Source organism: Petromyzon marinus, chromosome 29, assembly GCF_048934315.1.
Source record: "Petromyzon marinus isolate PM22_M1 ecotype Great Lakes invasive population chromosome 29, UKy_Petmar_22M1.pri1.0, whole genome shotgun sequence".
In the NCBI taxonomy this organism is placed as follows: Eukaryota; Metazoa; Chordata; class Hyperoartia; order Petromyzontiformes; family Petromyzontidae; genus Petromyzon; species Petromyzon marinus.
In genome coordinates this window covers 7,651,227-7,669,803 of record NC_133695.1, presented here as the reverse complement: position 1 = coordinate 7,669,803, position 18,577 = coordinate 7,651,227, and the positions used below count along the sequence as shown (strand labels likewise).

General features: G+C 59.4%; 1 protein-coding gene across 1 annotated transcript in view; it reads right to left on the bottom strand.

Annotated features, from left to right (window-relative positions):
* The window catches only part of LOC116947099 (latent-transforming growth factor beta-binding protein 1-like), a 49,744-nt gene that overhangs the window by 15,785 nt on the left and 15,382 nt on the right, over nucleotides 1–18,577 (bottom strand). Inside the window, 20 exon segments of the mRNA XM_076070426.1 lie at nucleotides 233–361; nucleotides 757–888; nucleotides 1,073–1,195; nucleotides 1,706–1,825; nucleotides 2,240–2,362; nucleotides 3,206–3,334; nucleotides 3,613–3,732; nucleotides 4,312–4,434; nucleotides 5,526–5,660; nucleotides 5,915–6,034; nucleotides 6,295–6,420; nucleotides 6,564–6,662; nucleotides 7,342–7,393; nucleotides 7,685–7,887; nucleotides 8,256–8,408; nucleotides 9,289–9,411; nucleotides 9,894–10,016; nucleotides 11,706–11,808; nucleotides 14,222–14,538; nucleotides 14,970–15,131. Of these exon segments, the coding sequence (XP_075926541.1) occupies nucleotides 233–361; nucleotides 757–888; nucleotides 1,073–1,195; nucleotides 1,706–1,825; nucleotides 2,240–2,362; nucleotides 3,206–3,334; nucleotides 3,613–3,732; nucleotides 4,312–4,434; nucleotides 5,526–5,660; nucleotides 5,915–6,034; nucleotides 6,295–6,420; nucleotides 6,564–6,662; nucleotides 7,342–7,393; nucleotides 7,685–7,887; nucleotides 8,256–8,408; nucleotides 9,289–9,411; nucleotides 9,894–10,016; nucleotides 11,706–11,808; nucleotides 14,222–14,538; nucleotides 14,970–15,131 (2,715 nt within the window).

The window sequence follows — 18,577 nt, the reverse complement described above, 5'->3', positions numbered from 1 at the left end:
CCGTGTGTGTGCGTGTGAGCCGTGTGTGTGCGCGTGAACATGCGTACGTGTGTTGTGTGTTAACCGCGTCGGTGTGTTTTTCAAATCAGGACATTTTGCGGGGGGTCTCTTCGCCACTTCTGCACATTTTGGGGGTGTCCAGAACCCCCGCGACACCGCGAGGAGGAGAAGGCGGCGGCGCTAATCGCCCCATTGGTCTGGTATGCGGGCGCGGAAGGCGGGCAGTGCATACCGACGCAGGTACGCCCGTCCGGGGTCGCCTGGTACCCGCGGTGGCACAGGCAGCGGAAGGATCCGGCGCTGTTCTCGCACGCTCCGTGGCTCCCGCATGCAGACGCGTTCCCGCGGCATTCGTCAATGTCTAGGGGTCGGGGGGGGGGGCGGTGGGGGGGGGGGGAGGATAATGATGGCCAGAGTGGAGGGGGTAGACACAGAAAAATGTTGGCACGGACAGAGTTGGGAATTGCACCGATCGCTCTCAGCAGGCCAAGCGTCTCGTACTCGCAATTACACGCAAATCACTCGGGGGCCCTCGCGTAACCCCGATAGAGTGACGCGGGAGTTGGTGGGCGAGTGGGTAGGCGAGGAGGTGAGCAAGTGGGTGGGCGAGTGAGTGAGCAAATGAGCGAGCGAGTAAACGATTGACCGAGTGTGGGAGTGAGCGAGCGATTTGGTGAGTGAGCGAGCCGGTGGGTGAGCGAGCCGGCGGGTGAGCGAGCCGGCGGGTGAGCCTGCACGGGCGAGGCGGGTCCTCACCCTCACAGCTGCTGGCGCCATCCCGCGTGAATCCGGGCGGACAGTCCTGCATGCAGCGGTAGGAGCCGGGCGTGTTCTCGCACTGCCAGGACCCGCACGCTGCCTCCCCGTACTCCACACACTCGTCCAGGTCTGACGGAGATGCACACTCACTCGCTCACTGGCTCACAAACTTGCTCGCTCGCTAGCTCGTTCATTCACACGCGCTCACGTGGCGGTGCAGTGCAGGGGCGTGCCGATGTGCGGCACAGTCCGGTTCGGTGTGGTTTGGTGCAGCGCTGCGTGGTGCGGTGCCGCGTGATGCAGTGTCGCGTACCCACACAGGTGTTGGGCCGGGCGCCGGTGCGGAAGCCGGCCTGGCACTCGCAGGAGAAGGAGCCCTCCGTGTTGAGGCAGCGTCCACCCTCGCACGGCTCCGCGTCCTCACACTCGTCCACGTCTCAACCACGCACACCGCACACCGTGCACCTCAACACCACGGCCACCGCCACCAGACAACAACCACAGCACCACGGCCACCGCCACCATCACCGCCGCCGCGTCACCACCACCATGCCACGTATGTCCCAATTCCATGCACGTGTTCCTGGCAGGGGCAGAGGGGCCGACCTTGTGACCTCTACGAGGTTGACCACGCGGGCCACGTGACCTATTTAAGGGAGATGGCCAGAGGTCGAGAATAACGAGAGAGTCGGCTGAGGGGATGCGTGCCACGGAGACGGAGCGATGAAATCGACCCGTTGGCAGGAGCCACGCGGATCGTTACATCACAGGACGTGAGAGATAGTGGCGGCATGGCAAGGGTTTCATCCAGCAGCGGATTGATCGTGGCCGACTGCGACGACGCCGACCCTGTAAGGTCGCGTAACCCTTTGAGGGCGTGCGGGTTGCGTGCCACCCCCCCCCAACCCCTCCGCTCCTCCTCCCCCCAGGGCCACGCGGGCCTCACCGTGGCAGCTGCCATCGGGCCCCAGGATGAAGCCGTCACCGCAGCTGCAGCTGAAGGAGCCGGCGCTGTTGGCGCACGTCCCGAACGGCCCGCACGGCGCCATCTCGCACTCGTCCACGTCTGCACCGGCGCCCACACCGAGGGAGATACGGCCACGCCGACACACACACGCACACACAGATACACACAGCCACACCGACACACACTCAGCCACACCGACACACAGAGATACACTCAGCCACACCGACACACACACAGATACACACAGCCACACCGACACACACTCAGCCAGACCGACACACAGAGATACACTCAGCCACAACGACACACAGAGATACACTCAGCCACACCGACACACACACACCGATACACTCAGCCACACGCGGCCACACACACACAGATACACACAGCCACACAGAGATACACTCAGCCACACCGACACACAGAGATACACTCAGCCACACCGACACACATACACACCGATACACTCAGCCACACATGGCCACACACACGGAGGAGGGAGAGGGGCCTCACCGTGACACGCGTCGCCGGGTGCCGAAGGCTGGAAGCCGGGGAGGCAACGGCACGAGAAGGAGCCGGGGACGTTGACACAGGTGCCGCCGTCACACACGTCCTCGCCCACACACTCGTCCACATCTATACTCGCGCACAGACAAAGGCCCCCCGTGTAGCCTTTAACAGGCTGTTGGGGTAAGGGCTGTCAGCGAGTAGCGCCTATGAAGGCCGGCAGGGCACACGAGGGGGTGGGTGGCCGGCACCACGCCCAGCCGCATTTGTCTCCCCAGTGGCGATGTTTGTACATTGCACCTGGTGCTCATTTGTGGCTGAGTCGACCTCGGAGAGTCCCAAGACCGGTTCAGATATTCATCACCGATATTGGCCGTGAGCGGGACTTGAACTCGGGTGGCCAGGTTCAGAGCGCAGCGTGCTAACCTCTGCCCTGCACGCAGGAGCACGCACGTCTATCAATTACCAACAACAGCAACAACAGTAGCCGCCATTCGCCACTAATTGGCGGTGACCTCGCCACTGCGCTTGTGCCAGGCCAGGTGCACTCTGAGGCCACGTGAAGTGTGAAGACAAAGATCTCCCGTATAGTCTGAACAGATTGTTTGGGGCAAGTGCTGTTACCGAGCACACGAGGGTGTGGGTGGCCACGGCACACGAGGGCGTGGGTGGCCAACACCACGCCCGGCCGCCTTTGTCTCCCCAGTGGCGATGTTAACTACACACCGCACCAAGTACTAATTTGAGGCTGAGTCGACCTAGGGGAGGCCCAGGAACAGCTCAGATAATCGTCACTAGTGTTGGCCGTGAGCGGGAATCGAACCCGGGTCGCTAGGTTCGTGGCGCAGTGTAGCGCTAACCACTGCACTACCGCTCCCCAACACATACGCACACACACTCACACACACGCTAAAACAATAGTCACTAGGATGACGACGCTGTTGCTGATGGTGCTGCTGGTGGTGCACGCACCCTGGCAGGCGGTGCCGCTGGCGTCGGCCTGGAAGCCGGCGAGGCACGCGGTGCAGGAGAAGGAACCGTCCGTGTTGGTGCAGAATCCCGCGTCACCGCACACACGGCCAACCGCACACTCGTCCTCGTCTACAGCCACAGCCGCCACCGCGGTGTCAACGACAACAGCCACAGCCACAACAACCACAGCCACAACAACCACAAACCATAATCACTACTTCAACAGAACAACAACCACACGACAACAGCAATCAAATAACAACAAGCAACAAAAACCACAACATCAACGACAACAACGACAACAACAACATTCCGAAGTATCAGGGGGTGTTGTTGTCACAGCGACGGACTGTGCTTTTGTTGTCACGGTGACGGACTGCGCCTGTCATCGGAGTGGCTGTAGTTACCGGTGCAGGACCCGAGCTGGGCGCGGTATCCCTGGCCGCACGCCGCGCACTCGTAGGCCCCGTGCGTGTTGAGGCAGCGAGCGTCCGGGCACACGCTCACGTCCTGACACTCGTCCACGTCTAGCGGGGTCAAGGGGTCAACGCACGGGCACCGCCTCAACGACGAATCCATCGCCACCACCGCTCATGGCACAACATCCCCAATTACCACCGCCGACACCGCCACCACCACCACCACGAACTTCACCCCCGTTCACACCACCCAGGGCTCACCCCCAACCCTCACCCTAACCCTCACCCTCACCCCAATCCTCACCCTCATCCCCACCCTAACTCACCCCCACCCACACAACCACCCTCACATTCTTTGGGTCTTTCGGTAAAGTCATGTAGATAGGTTCAGAGAAAATAACAAATTAACAATACACTGCGACGTTTCGATCGCAACACATGCAGTCGTCATCACGACCGCTTGTGTTGCGATCGAAACGTCGTCGTGTTTTGTTATTTGAACCTATCTACGTGACTTTACCAAAAGACCCAAAGAATATGAATTCCTGCAGTCACGAAAGCTTTAAGTCAAGATTTAACCACCCTCACCTTCACACCCATTCGCACCCACACCACCCAGGGCTCACCCCCAAACCTCACCCTCACACCCACTCTCACCCACACCATATCCCTCATCCCCACCCTCACCCTCGCACTCCCACTCCGTGTTCATCTGGAATCCCGGGTCGCAGAACTCGCAGCGGTGGGAGCCGGGGAGGTTCACGCAGCGGCCGCCGCGGCAGAGTCCGGGCCTCAGGCACTCGTCCACGTCTACACAGAGCGCCGCTCGTTAGCCATACAGCCACGCAGCCAGCCAGGCGACCAGCCGGACAATCAGCCAGGCAACCAGCCAAGTAATTCAACAGCCAGCTAAGCAGCCAATCAACTAATAATTCAGCCCATTAACCAGTCAAAGAACCAGGCAACCAACTAATCAGTAAATCAATCAAGCAGTCAGCCAATCAATCAGTTAGCCAATCAGTTGGTCAACCCATTGACGAGTGAGCCACAAATTCAATGGGGTGAGGGGCTGCGTGGTCGGGTGAACGAGCAAATAAGAGGACGAGTCTGTGAATGGGTGAATAGTTGAGGAGTGAGTGGACGAGCGGATAATTGGGCGAGTGAGCGACTGTGAGTGAGCGACTGTATGAGTTTGCGCCTGTGAGTGAGGGAGCGAGGCGGTCTGTGAAAACCGAGGACTGTGGTTGGTCCCTGCTCTGAGACTTGTGCTCTCTGCCCCCCACTCTCTTCCCCTTCTCCCCAACTCTCTCTTCCCCCACCCTCCAACCCCCGCCCCCCCCCTCCCCCCCGCGGTCCCCCCTGCCTGCTCCCTCTCCCAGACGCCGCTTGTAAATCACCGCTTCCCGTGCGTGGCGACGGGCGAGGCCGGCTCCGGGCGGAAACGGGGGGTCACCAAGCGAATCCTCGCACACGGTAAACACGGGCGGGGTGGAGGGCGGGTAGACAGTGGGGGGTGGGGGACCCTAGACGGAAGGGATGGGGCCCTAAGATCCAGGGCATTCGAAGGCTCGGACTCGAGGGTGAGTCCATAGATCATCAGCCAAACAATGCTCAGGCCGTTCAGTCTGCGCTACAATGGACAATCGGCCGATCGTAATCTGATTGATGCACGGCAAATGGCATCACGCGATTACCAGCCTATTTATTACGAGTCGATCCTTTATGAGCCAATCAATAACCGGTCAATCCATCAACTTGTCAGCTGGTTGACGATCAGGGGGGCCTGTGGGGGGAGGGTGGCCTGCGGGGGGAGGGGGGCCTGCGTGGGAGAGGGGGGCCTACGTGGGAGAGGGGGGGCTACGTGGGAGAGGGGGGGCTACGTGGGAGAGGGGGGCCTGCACCTTCGCACGTCATGCTGCGGGCGCCGCCGCCGGGGGGGGCCGTGAAGCCGGGGAGGCAGCGGCACGAGAAGGAGCCCTCCGAGTTCACGCAGCGACCGCCCGGCCCGCACGGGGACGACTCGCACTCGTCCACGTCTGCACTCTCCCGGCGGGGCGACGACGGTGACGGGAAATACAGCAGTGACATCAGTGTGGCGATGTTCACCATCACCGGTGATGCCACGGTGAGCCCGGTGTCGGTGTCACCGTTACCCAGTGCGAGTGTTACAGTGACCCCGATGCGGTTGTCACCGTCACCCCGGTGGGAGCATCACCACGACCCCAGTGTGAGTGTCAGAGTGACCCTGGTGCAAAGGTCACCGTGACCCCGGTGCGAGTGTCACGCTCACCACGACAAGTGGTAGCGTCCAGAGTGAACCCGGGGCGGCAGTGACACACGAAGCTGCCCGGGGAATTGACGCAGCGACCGCCCTGACACGGCCTCGGCTCCAGCGAGCACTCGTCCACATCTACACAGACGCGTCGACCACCACCACCATGATCACCATCATCACCATCATCATGATCATAATCACCACCACCATGATCATAATCACCACCACCATGATCATCGTCATCATCATCGCCGCCATCATCATCATCACCAACTTCATCATCATTACCACCATCATGATCATAATCACCACCACCATGATAATCGTCATCACCACCACCAGGGTTTGTGTGTGTTGCAGGTGCATCCAGGTGAGTGTGCCCAGGTGAGTCTCACCTGTGCAGGTGCCCGTGCGCGCATTGAGCTGGTGGCCCGCGTGGCACTGGCACGTGTGGCCTCCAGGCCAACGCACGCAGCGCCCCTCCCCGCACACCCCGGGGCTCACCGCACACACGTCCACGTCTACGGAGGGGGTGCCATGGGCGGGGGGGGGGGGGGTCAAGGTGATCCACCTGGCCGAGTGAGACGTCGCACGTGCGCACATTCATGCGTGTGTGTGTCTGTCCGTGCGTGTGTGTGTGTGTGCGTGTCGCTGCATGCGCCACCTGTGACCTGCGTGACCCCGATGACCTGCGCCGCTGCCGTCACGACCTCCGGCTCCACGGCCACCACCGGCGTGGGCGGTAGCGGGCGCACCGCGAGCACTGCGGCCATGCGGACAAAGGAAAAGGTCCCCCGTGTAGCCTTTAACAGTCTGTTGGGGCAAGTACTGTAAGCGAGCACCTATGAAGGCTGGCACGGAACCCAAAAGGGTGGGGTAGCCAGCACCACTCCCGAACCGCATTTTTCTTCCCATTGCTGATGTTTACACACAGCACAAGCTACTCATTTAAGGCTGAATAGACGTAGGGGAGGCTCAGGACCCGTTCACTTCGACACGGATGTTGGTTGTGAGCGGGAATAAAACTCGGGTCACCGAGTTTATAGCACAGGGTGCTAACCACTGCGCTACCGTTCCCCAAGGACAGACACGCGCACTCAAACATACACGTAGCAGACAGAGAGAAGGGTGAACACGAGGCAGACGTACACACTGACGGACAGGCGGACAGATGCACTGATAGATAGAGGGACGAACAGAAAGGACGATTGCACACACGGACACACAGACAGGCAGACTGATAGATGGACGGTAGGATAGCCAGAATGGTGGACAAACGGAGGAACAGGCAGAGAAGGGCACTGACAGGCAGACAGATAGACAGTGTTAGAGGTAGACATCGGGATATGCACACACAGGCATGTGGTGGACACGCAGGCGTGTGGTGGACACGCAGGCGTGTGGTGGACACACAGGCGTACAGGTGGCGTAGCCGCCCTTACCTGGGCTGTGGCCGTCCATCTCCTCAGCCCTGCTGCCGTCACCGCCCTGTCGCTGCGGAGCGGAGGAGGAGAGGTGTTAACCAAGCGTGGATGTGCCCTTCACCCCACCACGCCGCGCATCCCCCATGGCTCGAGTCCACGTAGGGTCCGGCTCACACGACGGAGCCGCGCCTCTCACTGCCTCGAGGCAGCGGTGGAAATTCCACATTCCTATGACGGTGATGAGTGTTGACATGGGGCAGTGACTGCTGCGTTCCCACAGAGTGTGGTACCAGTTCTATTGACCCTAGCAGAATGATGGGGCGAGTCGAGCCCTGATTGCGATCCCCCCCTCCCTGCTTACCGGTGGCGGAGTGACGATAGGCGAGAGGCGCACAGAGGGGGGCGGCTCCCTGACAGGGACGCGGGGAACAGCGGCAGGGGCCACGGGGGCCACGGGGGCCACGGGGGCCACAGGGGGCCGGGCAGGGGTCTCCGGCCGCATCCGCACGCCCGTCACGGGGAAGTAATACCCCGTTCCGGCCGGGCAGATCTGCTTGAAGGCGGCTGCAGGGAGAAAGCGGGGTCGCAGCAGTTAGATACAAGGGTTCCACGCAGGGGGTTAAGCCAGGGACACCAGAGTTTAATTTGGGGGTCAAAGCAGGGGTACAAAAGGTCAAAGCAGGGGTAGCATTATGGTTGCAGTAAATCAATCCGGGGGTCAACCCAAGCATGCGCGAGGTCAAAGGAGGAGTCAACGTAGGGATACCACGGGGACGACGGGAGGTTAAACGACAAGATACTTGGGGGATTTAGTGGGGTCATACAGGTTGAGTGGGGGATTGGGGAGGGAGAGGGCAGGGCAGGTTGAGTGGGTGATTGGGGAGGGGCAGGGCAAGGCGAGTGGGGAATTGAGGGGCGCAAAATGAGCTCACCTGTGCCGGGTGGGGGGCAGCGTTCGCACGAGGGCCCCCACGCCTGGCCGATGGTGCAGCAGCAGATGTGGCGCGGGATGGGCAGCGCGAGCAGCCCCACGCAGCGGCCCGCCGTCACTGCACGGTAGCAGCTGCCCCTCTGCTCTGCCACCTCTGCCCACACAAAGGCAAAGGTTCCCCACCCCCCGTATAGCCTCAACAGACTGCTGGGCCACGGGCCGATAGTAAGCGCCCATGGAGGCCTGCGCGGCGCACGATGAGGTGGTGTGACCAGCACAACGCCCGGCCGCCTTAGTCTCCCCAGTGCTGATGTTTACACACCGCACCAGGTACTCATTTAGAGGTAAATCGATCAAGGGGAGAGGCCCAGGACCAGTTCAGATAATCGTCACTGGTGTTGTTCCGTGAGTGAGAATGGAACTCGGGTCGCCGGGTTCATAGTGCAGCGCGCTAACTGCTACACACACTCACAGACACGCACACACACATACGAACATATGAGGGGGGTGGGGGAGTGCAGTTGGGTAGGGAGAGACGCGAAGTGAGCATGGGAGAAAGGGGCGATTGAGATTGAGACGGGTGCAGCAGTGAGGTTGAAGGAGCAAGGGGATTGGGAGGCTGGGGGGGAGGGGTGGTCGGGTTGGAGGAAGTGAAAGTAACGGGGGAGATGTGGTGTACGGTGCTATTTCAGGAATATTTTGATGTTTTTTTCCTGGATTTTCTGTTTGCAAAGTCACTTTAAAATGTTTTCTTGTTCATGTTTTTTGTTTGTTACGGTTGCACCCGATTCAAGAGCCGAATGGCTCACAGGGCTATACCAAGTAAATGGAACTATGAAATGGAAATGGATGTGGTGAGGGAGTGCGGGTGGAGGCGGGCAATGTGGGGGGAGTGAGAGGAAGGAGTCTGAAGGCTTAGGCAGCGAGGGAGTGGGAGTTGACGAGGTGAGTGGGGGAGGGAGAGTTGAGTGCAGGTTTAGTGGAGGGAGGGATGGAGGGGTGAGCTGGTGAGCTGATGAAGTCGTGCAGCTCACGCAGGCAACTGGTGCGCGAGGAGTCGGCCCGGTACCCGGGCTCGCACTCGCACCGGTAGCTGCCCTGCGTGTTGGAGCAGTGCGCGTGTGGGCAGAGGCCCGCCGCCTGGCACTCGTTCACGTCTGAGCACACGGCCACGAGGGGGGGGGGGGAGGCAGTGTGAGGGCGGGGGGAGGGAAGCAGAGGGTTGTGGAGTCACGCGGACATCAGCCGAGCAGGCAGGGAGGTGGCGGTGCTGCTCTGGAGCATTGTCCCCTCCTCGTATAAGTTGGTTTCTCCATGCGCTGCGAGTGCCATGAGTGATCGCCTCTGAAGGCCGGCACGGCACACGAGGGGGTGGGTGGCCAGCACCGTGCCCGGCCGCCTTTTTCTCTCCAGTGGCGAGGTTTACACGTCGTACCAGGTTCTCTCATTTGAGGCTAAGGCGATCTGGAGGAGCGGCTTAGGACCGGTTAAGATATTCACCGGTGTTGACCATGAGCGGGAATCAAATTCGGGTCCCCGGGTTCGTACGCTACCGCTCCCCACACACACGTGTACACACACCCCGTCAGAGACACACACACCCCGCCAGAGACACACACACACAGACACGCACCCTCACCTCGGCACTTCCCCTGCGTGTCCAGCTTGAATCCCCTGGGACAGCTCAGCTGCGCGCGGGTGCGGGCGGGGCTTGGCGCAGGGCCCTGTCCGGGCGCGGGGGCGGGGCCGCTGCGGGGGGTCTCTGTTTGGAAGAGGAGGAGGAGAGGGGGGCACGGGCAGTGCCGGATGAAGCGCGTGCGGGGCCTGTAGCATTTGTTGTTATAACAGAGGCCCTAAAAAAAACAAATATTAAAACACAAATTGTAAACTTGCATAGTAAAGTAATTATATTTTTTCATTTGCTATATAGCCAGATAATACGACAAATCGCTAACCTGAAACACCCAGTCGTTCATAAAAGTTGAAGGCAGTATATAACTATAGTAATAGAGCAAGTACATAATCACTGAACCGGAATTGATAGCTTGAAAGCATTTATCTCGGGGCACTTAAAAGTGCGGGGCCCGTAGCTACTACATATGTAGCTACTACATGTGTAGCTACTACACGTGTAGTAGCTACACATGTAGTAGCTACTACATGTGTAGCTACTTTTGCTACGAGGATAATCCGGCACTGTCCACGGGAGATGTGACCCCTTCCCCCCCCCGCCAAAAAATAACCTCGCTGGACTGCGAGGTGGTGGCCCGGAGACAGCAGCCCGTGATTGGCTCATGGAACCCTTCCAGAAGGCGCAAATGTCCACGTGCACCACCATGGCTAAATAGCAGGTTAATTAAACGAATCGTTACCGTGAAATCGAATCGCCAGGAGTGAATAAGTGTAATCCCATGGAGAGTCCGCGCTGCGCTCACGCACAGGGCCCCCCCCCCCCTCTCAGGTCGCGTGAACCCCATTCATGGAACCCCCCCCCCACCGACCACCGCCCGCCCCTTCGAGCCCCCAGGGCTGACGCTGCCTCCGAGCCGCCGCTTGGGTTACACGGCCGCTCCACTTGTCGCGTGATTGCGGTAACGAGCGCCTGCTCTCGTTCATAGCACCGGGGGCTGTCATCTCCCCACCCCACCCCTCTCCTCTGCCAACCCCCCCCCCCAACCCCACCACCCCGTTCTTCCCTGGAGTAAAACAACAAAAACTATAAACTATTTTCTATTTTACCAGGTAAAGCCCACCGAGCTTTATGGCTCTTTTTAAGGAGCGACCGGGCCCACAAATGATAGCCCAACGAAGTGGCTTATCGCGTGGAAATTTATAGCGGCAGCAAAATACGACAAAACACGTGATGTTGATTCTAAATGTGGAGGGAAAACCCGGAGAACCTGGATAATAATCCACGCGACCATGGGGAGAGAGAACATGCAACTCCAAATATACAACAGGCGTCGGGGTCGGGATCGAACCCACGACCTCCTGCATACCAGGCGAGGGAGATAACATCTCGGCATCTGGGCTAAGGCTACCCGGATGGGAACGGGATAAGGAGTCGAAGGGTTGTGTATGGGGTGGTGGGAGAGTATGGCGAGGTGCACGGGGGGGTGGGGTTGGAGGGGGTCTGGCTGGGATTATAATGTGGGGGGGGTGGGGGTGGAATGACGAGAAGGAACGCGGAAGGGAGGGGGCAAGATGCGATGGCCGTGGTGGTGGTGGTGGTGGTTGGGGAGGAGCGAGGTGGGATTGCTAGATATTCGTCGTGGGGAGAAGGGGAGTGAGATGGTGGCGGCGTTTGAGGGAGGGGGGCCATGTTCAGATTGTGGCTCCAAGGATCAGGATTGAGACAATAACAGCATGGACTGGAGTGGGGGTGGGGGGGCGGGGCGAGGTGGGAAGGGATAACACCGTGGTGGGGTAGGGTGGGGAGAGGGCTGCTCACCTGGTATTGGGGGGCACTTGGAGCACATGCTGATCCCCCACGCGGTGCCCAGGGTCGCGCAGCAATCCTCCTGCCGGCTCAGCCCGGGCAGGGGCTCCGTGCACTGCGGGAAGGGACTGAGATTAACGACGCTGTGGGGGGGCCAACCTGCCCTCCCCCGCGCCCCCCCCCCCGGGCGCCCACCAACACCACTCCTCTAACCCTCCAAACACCCCAAATCCACCCCCCCCCGCCGCTTCTCTTCTGATTCCTCTGGAAACCCCTCCCCCCCAATTCAAGGGGGGCCCTGATGGATGAAGGCCTCCCCAAGCTGCCACCATCTCTCATGGTCCGTTATAACGGTGGGGGGGGGGGCTTTATGTTACATTCTTAGTGAACACGTGGGGATTGGCAGCGGGGGGGGGCATTAGGATTTAGGAAGGCGTCGCGACCCCCCGGATGAGATTAAGTGGAGCGCGAGAGGTGAGCAAATCAGTGCGATCACTGCGTTACACGCACAGCGGAAGCGCCGCGTGGGGTGGAGGTGATGGCGGGGGGGGGGCTCATGGGCTGGTTGGACGGGGGGCGTCTCGCCGTCGCGGCTGCACAAACACAGATTAAGGTTCACAATGGCCCCTCTCGCGCAATCACCGCGCGACTGGCAAATCTCACGCCCGAGGAGCGAGCCCCGTCTCCAGGTCCCTCCCCCCCTCCTCCATCACCGTGCCCTGCCCACCAGCCCCCAATAACCCCCTCGGCACTACATCCTCAGCACCCCCGCGACCCCCTCGTCGTCCGTCCAGGGGTCCCTGGAGGTAATGCAACGTCTCTCGCCTCTCACAGGCAGGAGCAGGGGCCTCGCAGGGGCTCTCACGGGGTGTGGGGCGCAGGGCTGTGAACCCCTTGGGATCATCAGGGGTCCCCACCCGGCCAGGACACGGATTCACATGCTCCCTAAGCAGCTCTGGGGCCGAGTTCTGGCTCAGTGTCCTTGGTCACGAGCAGGGGAGAAGGGGAAAGATTATGTTGGGGTGGGGGAGAGGGGATGCTGAGAAATGGAAGGGAAAACAGGCAGATTTAATGGGAGGTTTGGGAGGAGTCGAGACGGAGGAGGGATGTAGGGGGAGGGAGGTTTATGTGTGAAGAGGAGGAGGGAATGAGGGGGGCTGGGGAGGGAGGCACCCAGGGTCCAGTCCCTCTCGTCCGGGGGATGCGTTTGAGAAATGTCCTCGCGTCCTCATTCTTCGCGAATTATTTCCGCGGAAACTTAAACAGCGGGGGAGGCGGAAGACGAGGTGGGGAAGGGGGTAGGGAGATTCCGGAGGGGAAGGTTAAATAACGGGATTTACGAGGTGTGAGAACACACGCAGCAGGGTTCCCAGCACCCGGCTCCCACACCCGGCACCCAGCGCTCAGTTCCCGGCACGCAGGGGCTGCGCGTGGGGAGCGAGGCCACGTGAGGGCCGCGCGAGGGCCGCACGAGAGCCGCGTGAGGGCCGCGTGAGGGCCGCGCGAGGGCCACGCGAGGGCCACGTGAGGGCCGCGTGGCACTGCAGGCGCTGCGTTGGGCCGCACGGGGCGATGGAGCAGCCGCCGTTCGCGAGCACCTATTAGCGTCGCCACCGATGTCCACTGCTCTGGCTGTTTATGCATTGTCTTTTACACGGAGCAAAGAGAGAGTCTTGTTTGCAGGTGCCAGACGAATTGTCACATCGATAGCGACAGATTGAGGAGGCCTTCATCCAGCAGTGGATTGATCACGGCTGCTCACGATACACGATTCTCGCCTTCCGTCAGTCCATCGCATGGAAGTGACGTGAACAACTGGCAGATTCTCAACGCTGTTCTCCGTGTTCCCTTCCAGGCACCCACGCCAACGTAGAGCCGTGGCCAGGATTACATCTGGGCAGAGGGTCCTCAGCAGGGTCGCGTGCGTCACCGTGGGGGGTGGGGGGGGGGTGTGAGGGGGGATACGGCATCCGGTGCACACAACGCCATCGCTCACGAAAATGTGTTCGCCACGTAGGCCAAAAGTGCCTTCGGGATGAACGAATGGAAATGTGAGCGGTGCCAGGGCCGGGCCGTCTGCGTGTTGGACACGGTGGGCAGTGGAGTATATGGGGGACTCCGTGGACTCGGGCTCGTATCTGATCTGGAATTGTCGTGTTGAGGGAGGATGCCAAGATGGAGGAGGGACCAGGGAGCAGGATGACTTGTTGCCATCTGAATGTCTGGACGCAATTGCCAAATATGGAATTTCACTTTCTTAAGCGTCTCAACAATACTTGTACGCCGTGTCGGCCATGGGGGTGTTGTTTAACCACTGATGTTGGTCCCGGTTGGGAATCCAACTCTCTGATGTGCCGCGCGTTGTTCGGCACGATGTCCAATACTCTGGACCTCGTGCGATCCGCGGCACGGTACTTATTGGAGAGTAGTCCATCAATGAGAGTTTGGTGCCTGGATTACTCCGGTAAAAACGGAGAAAACCGACGAAGCATGCCCCCGCCCCCCCACACGCCTTGCCCCTTCCTCACCTTGGCCCCCACGTCCTGGAAGCATCGACCGAGGGACCCTTGCTGCTGGGCCCCGTGACGCGGAATCCCATGGAGTCCGCTCACCCGGTTCATGCTCACGCGTCCAATCAGCCTTGCTCCCGGCACCATGGGCACGGACTGGGGCCGCTGCTGATGATGGTGATACTGCTGCTGTTGATGATGATGCTGGTGCTGCTGATGGTGATACTGCTGCTGCTGCTGGTGTGGCTGATACTGTTGCACCACAGGCAGGATGTGGTAGCGAGGCCGTGATTCGCGAGTGTCCATACTCACCGCTTCGCTCGGGTGGAGCACCACTGTGAGACACACACAGGTGGAGCGTGGGTCAGGTGGAGCGTGGGTCAGGTGGAGCGTGGGTCAGGTGGAGCGTGGGTCAGGTGGAGCACGGGTCAGGTGGAGCACGGGTCAGGTGGAGCGCGGGTCAGGTGGAGCGTGGGTCAGGTGGAGCGTGGGTAAGGTGAAGCGTGGGTCAGGTGGAGCGTGGGTCAGGTGGAGCGTGGGTCAGGTGGAGCGTGGGTCGAGTGGAGCACGGGTCGTATAGAGCACGAGTCAGGTATAATGTGTGTCAGGTGGAGTGTCGGTCAGTTGGAGCACGGGTAGGGTTGAGTGCGGGTCAAATGGAGCGCGGGTCGGATCGAGCACAGGTCAGGTGGAGCACGGGTCAGGTGGAGCACGGGTCAGGTGGAGCACGGGTCAGGTGGAGCACGGGTCAGGTAAAGCGCATTACCTCTCAGGGCTCCCTGGCTGGAAGGCCTCTGATGGTCCCCCTCAGATGGGGCTCCAGGAGACACCGGGATCTGGCAGAATTTTCCCGTGAACTCCGAGGGGCACTTACAGCGCCCCCCCGCAGAGCACGTGCCTCCGTTGCGACAGGGAATGGGGCAAACCACTGTGGGGAGGGGTGGTGGGGGGAGAAGTAACACGGCCAATCAGTGTCAGTTCATAGCAGCAGCATCACCATCATCGTATGCCAAGGGTTCCGTCATCGATTAATCAAATCATCGTTGCCCACGAGTCACAGAGTCATGCGCCAATAAGTAGTGTAATGCTCACCAGCTAATAACGCACTCATAATCACGGGCCATGAGTCCAATGGCCATGCATCAGTTCGCAGCTGTACCGTTATCATGTGTTAATACTGGTAGGAATGAAGTTGTAAACTGAGTGTACCAGCCTGCAATAGATTAATGTGTCTGTCCGTCCGTCCCCTTTCAATACTTTAACGAAGTGAAATCTCGTGCTGTTGGGTGTAAAATCAGCAATAGACAGCGCAGAGACTTGTCCTACCAGCCCACCCTGCAGGGACCTGTTCATTTGTCGTCTAAATCAGCGTTATCCTCATCCTCCATACATCACCATCACGAGTCTGGGTCCCGGTCGCGTAAATCAAGAACCCCCCGACCCCTCCCCCTGTGAATAGGAATGTGCGGAAGCTCCCACCCATCATAGTGTAGTGACATAGAATGGGTTACTAGGGCGCGTATCGCTGGTTACTGGTAGAGAGCGGGATTGTGGGTGTAGTAGCCCGGTCTACCAGCAGGGCAAGTGAAGTGTGCCACTGGAGCGCGTAGCGCCGGTTGCTGGCAGATAGGGGGGATCTGAGGACACAGCAGCCGGTCAGCCAGCAGGGCACGTGATAGGCGAGGGTAAGGGATGTGGGGTAAAGGTGACAGAGGGGACACGTGGGGCGAAGCCCAGAACCTTCTGGTAGGTTCCAGAAGGAGGCGTGGCCGAGGGCGGAGCCAGGCCATGCTGGGGAGGATAAAAGGAAAGGCCCTGACAATGGGTCGAGGCTGTCATTTGGAATGGAACCCGTCTTCGTCGCCGTCTTCGTCTCCTTGGCGTTGTGGGGCAGGCAGTGTGCCAGCTGTCTTGACCCGTGTGCAGTTATCCCCTGTACTGTGGAAGTGTAGAATAAACGTGTGTGCCTCCTACTATTAGTGTCTCTGAAGTGACTACTACAATAGTACTAATAGCCCACCCACGTCTGTGCACACTGTGAGAAAATCACCCGGAATGCCCCCCATCTCGTCAGACGCAGGAAGCTCAGCAGGCGTTTTGAGCCTGGGCTGCAGGATGGAGCAATATCCATTGTTACAATACACAGTAGCTCTGTGCTCACCCACCTTCACCGACCCCCGCTAACCAGGTGTGGCGAAGTATGGTCAAGTAACTCACTAGACCCACACGGCGTGGGGTAGGCCCCCATCCAGCAGTGGATTGCTCAGGGCTGTACTGCACTTGTACACGGCGTTCTTCGGTATGCTGTCTCTACACAGCTGCATGCTCGATCTACCTGCTGCTGCTACTGTAGTGCCATAGATATCGAGTGTGCAGGCGGTACAACTGCACACTCGATATCGGATCCACGTGGACCAGGGGAGGGGGGGGGGGAGCCAGGCGAGCGCGGTGTAAATAAAACGGGGGTTGTGGTGGGGGTCTCATTTCATTCATTACAGCAGAGCCCATGCCAAGCCCGCTACGTCACCGAGACGAGGAGGGCCTCACCAGGTGAGCGATCAGGTGAGAGGTCAGTCAGCCACCTGGTGAGGGGGGTGGCGGCGTGGCCACGGGCCCCTGAGCCCGCAAAACCCCACGGTTCGCGCCCCTACGCGGATGCACCGCGCTAAATCGGGTCCAATTGGCAACAATTGGAGCCGATTTAGCGATTGGCTTCGATTCGGCCATCCGCCTCGGAAGCGGGGATCAAAGCAACGGGCGGGGAGAGCGCCCCGCGGTCACGGAGGTGGATGGGGGGCGCGTCTCCGTCAGGGTGCGCGTGTGCTCATGTGGGGGAGCGGTGGCGCGGTGGTTTGGTGCACTGCGCGGCGAACCCGGCGACCCGAATTCGGTTCCCGCTAACGGACAATAACAGTGGCGAGTACGTGAAACCGATCCGGGCCTTACCTAAAGGTCAATTCACCTCCAAAGGAGTACCTGGTGCGGTGTGTAAATAGCAGCACTGGGGAGACAAAGGCGGCCGGGCATGGTGCTGGCCACCCACACCCTCGTGCACCGTACTGGCCCTTATAGGTGCTCGCTAACAGCACTTTCCCAAAACAGGATATGTAGGCTATACGTGGGAATGTTGTGTATGTTTTATGAACGTGTGTATTTTGGTATGTGTGTGTTTTATGAATGAGTATGTGTGTGTCTGGGTATGGGGAATGTGTGGGAGTATGCGTGTGTAAGCGTGTATGATTGTATGTAGTCGGGCGTGGTGTTGGCTACCCACCCCCTCGTGTGCCGTGCCAGCCTTCAAAGATGCTCGCTAAACAACACTTGCCCCTACGATCTGTTAAGGCTATACGGGGGGTCCTTGTCTCTGTGTGTACCGCAGACGTTGACACCCCACCATAAAAAACACACGTGCGCTTGAACTTCAACTCAACTACAACCGCAGCAGCCTCAACAGTAACCACAGCAACATCCACAACAACACCCACAAACACCCATTACCGGTGTCCGGTCAGTGGCAGTGAGCGGTGGGGGGTGGAGGAGTGAAGGGGGGACGCGGGTGGAGCCGGGTGGAGGTGGAGTAGCAAAGGGAGATGGTGCGTGGTGGTGAGACTGTGGCTGGAGGAGCCGGAGAGAGTTAACGCTGTTCTGGGTGGGGCTTGGAAGAGTCATAGAGGGAGCGGGAGAGAGCGCCCACGGGTTGTTGATACCGCTGTTGTGACTCAAATTATCTGGTGGTGATGCTGCTGCTGCGTTGGTAGCGTTGCACAAACAACAAGGACGCTGGTGGGAGCAGAGGCGATCAGAGTGGAACAACGCGGACGTCCAGAAAAAAAAAACATCAGACCCAAAAATTGCACCTCCTGGCTTTGACATTCCTCCTCCTCGAAGACGCCGGTGTAACCATTAATCGCATTAACACATGAGCAGGCAAATGCGCACACATCCTTCAAGAATGGAACATTAAAGACAAGTCACGGTGTAACTATGGCCATGCAGCCCAAGCTATGGGCCATGTAGTAAACCCACAGATGCTCATAGAGATTCATAGTCACCCCTAGAGATACACAGATACCCATGGAGATACATAGAGACTCATGAAACAAATCCCCAGAGACACAAAGATATGCATTAAAGAAAAGCCACAGTCGTGATTTTATGGCCATGCAACCTTAACTATCGACCAGACCACAGTAAACCACTGCGGTCTGCACTCTAACGGAAGAGGAGGAAGAGCAGGAAGAGCTAAACGACACGAACTCTCTCTCTCTCTCTGCTGAAGCCCTCTCGTGGCTATCAGACCGCGACATTGGTATTGAGCTCTTGGCCATATTCTGCTGCCGGCATACACAAGAGCAGAATCGCACAAATAACAAA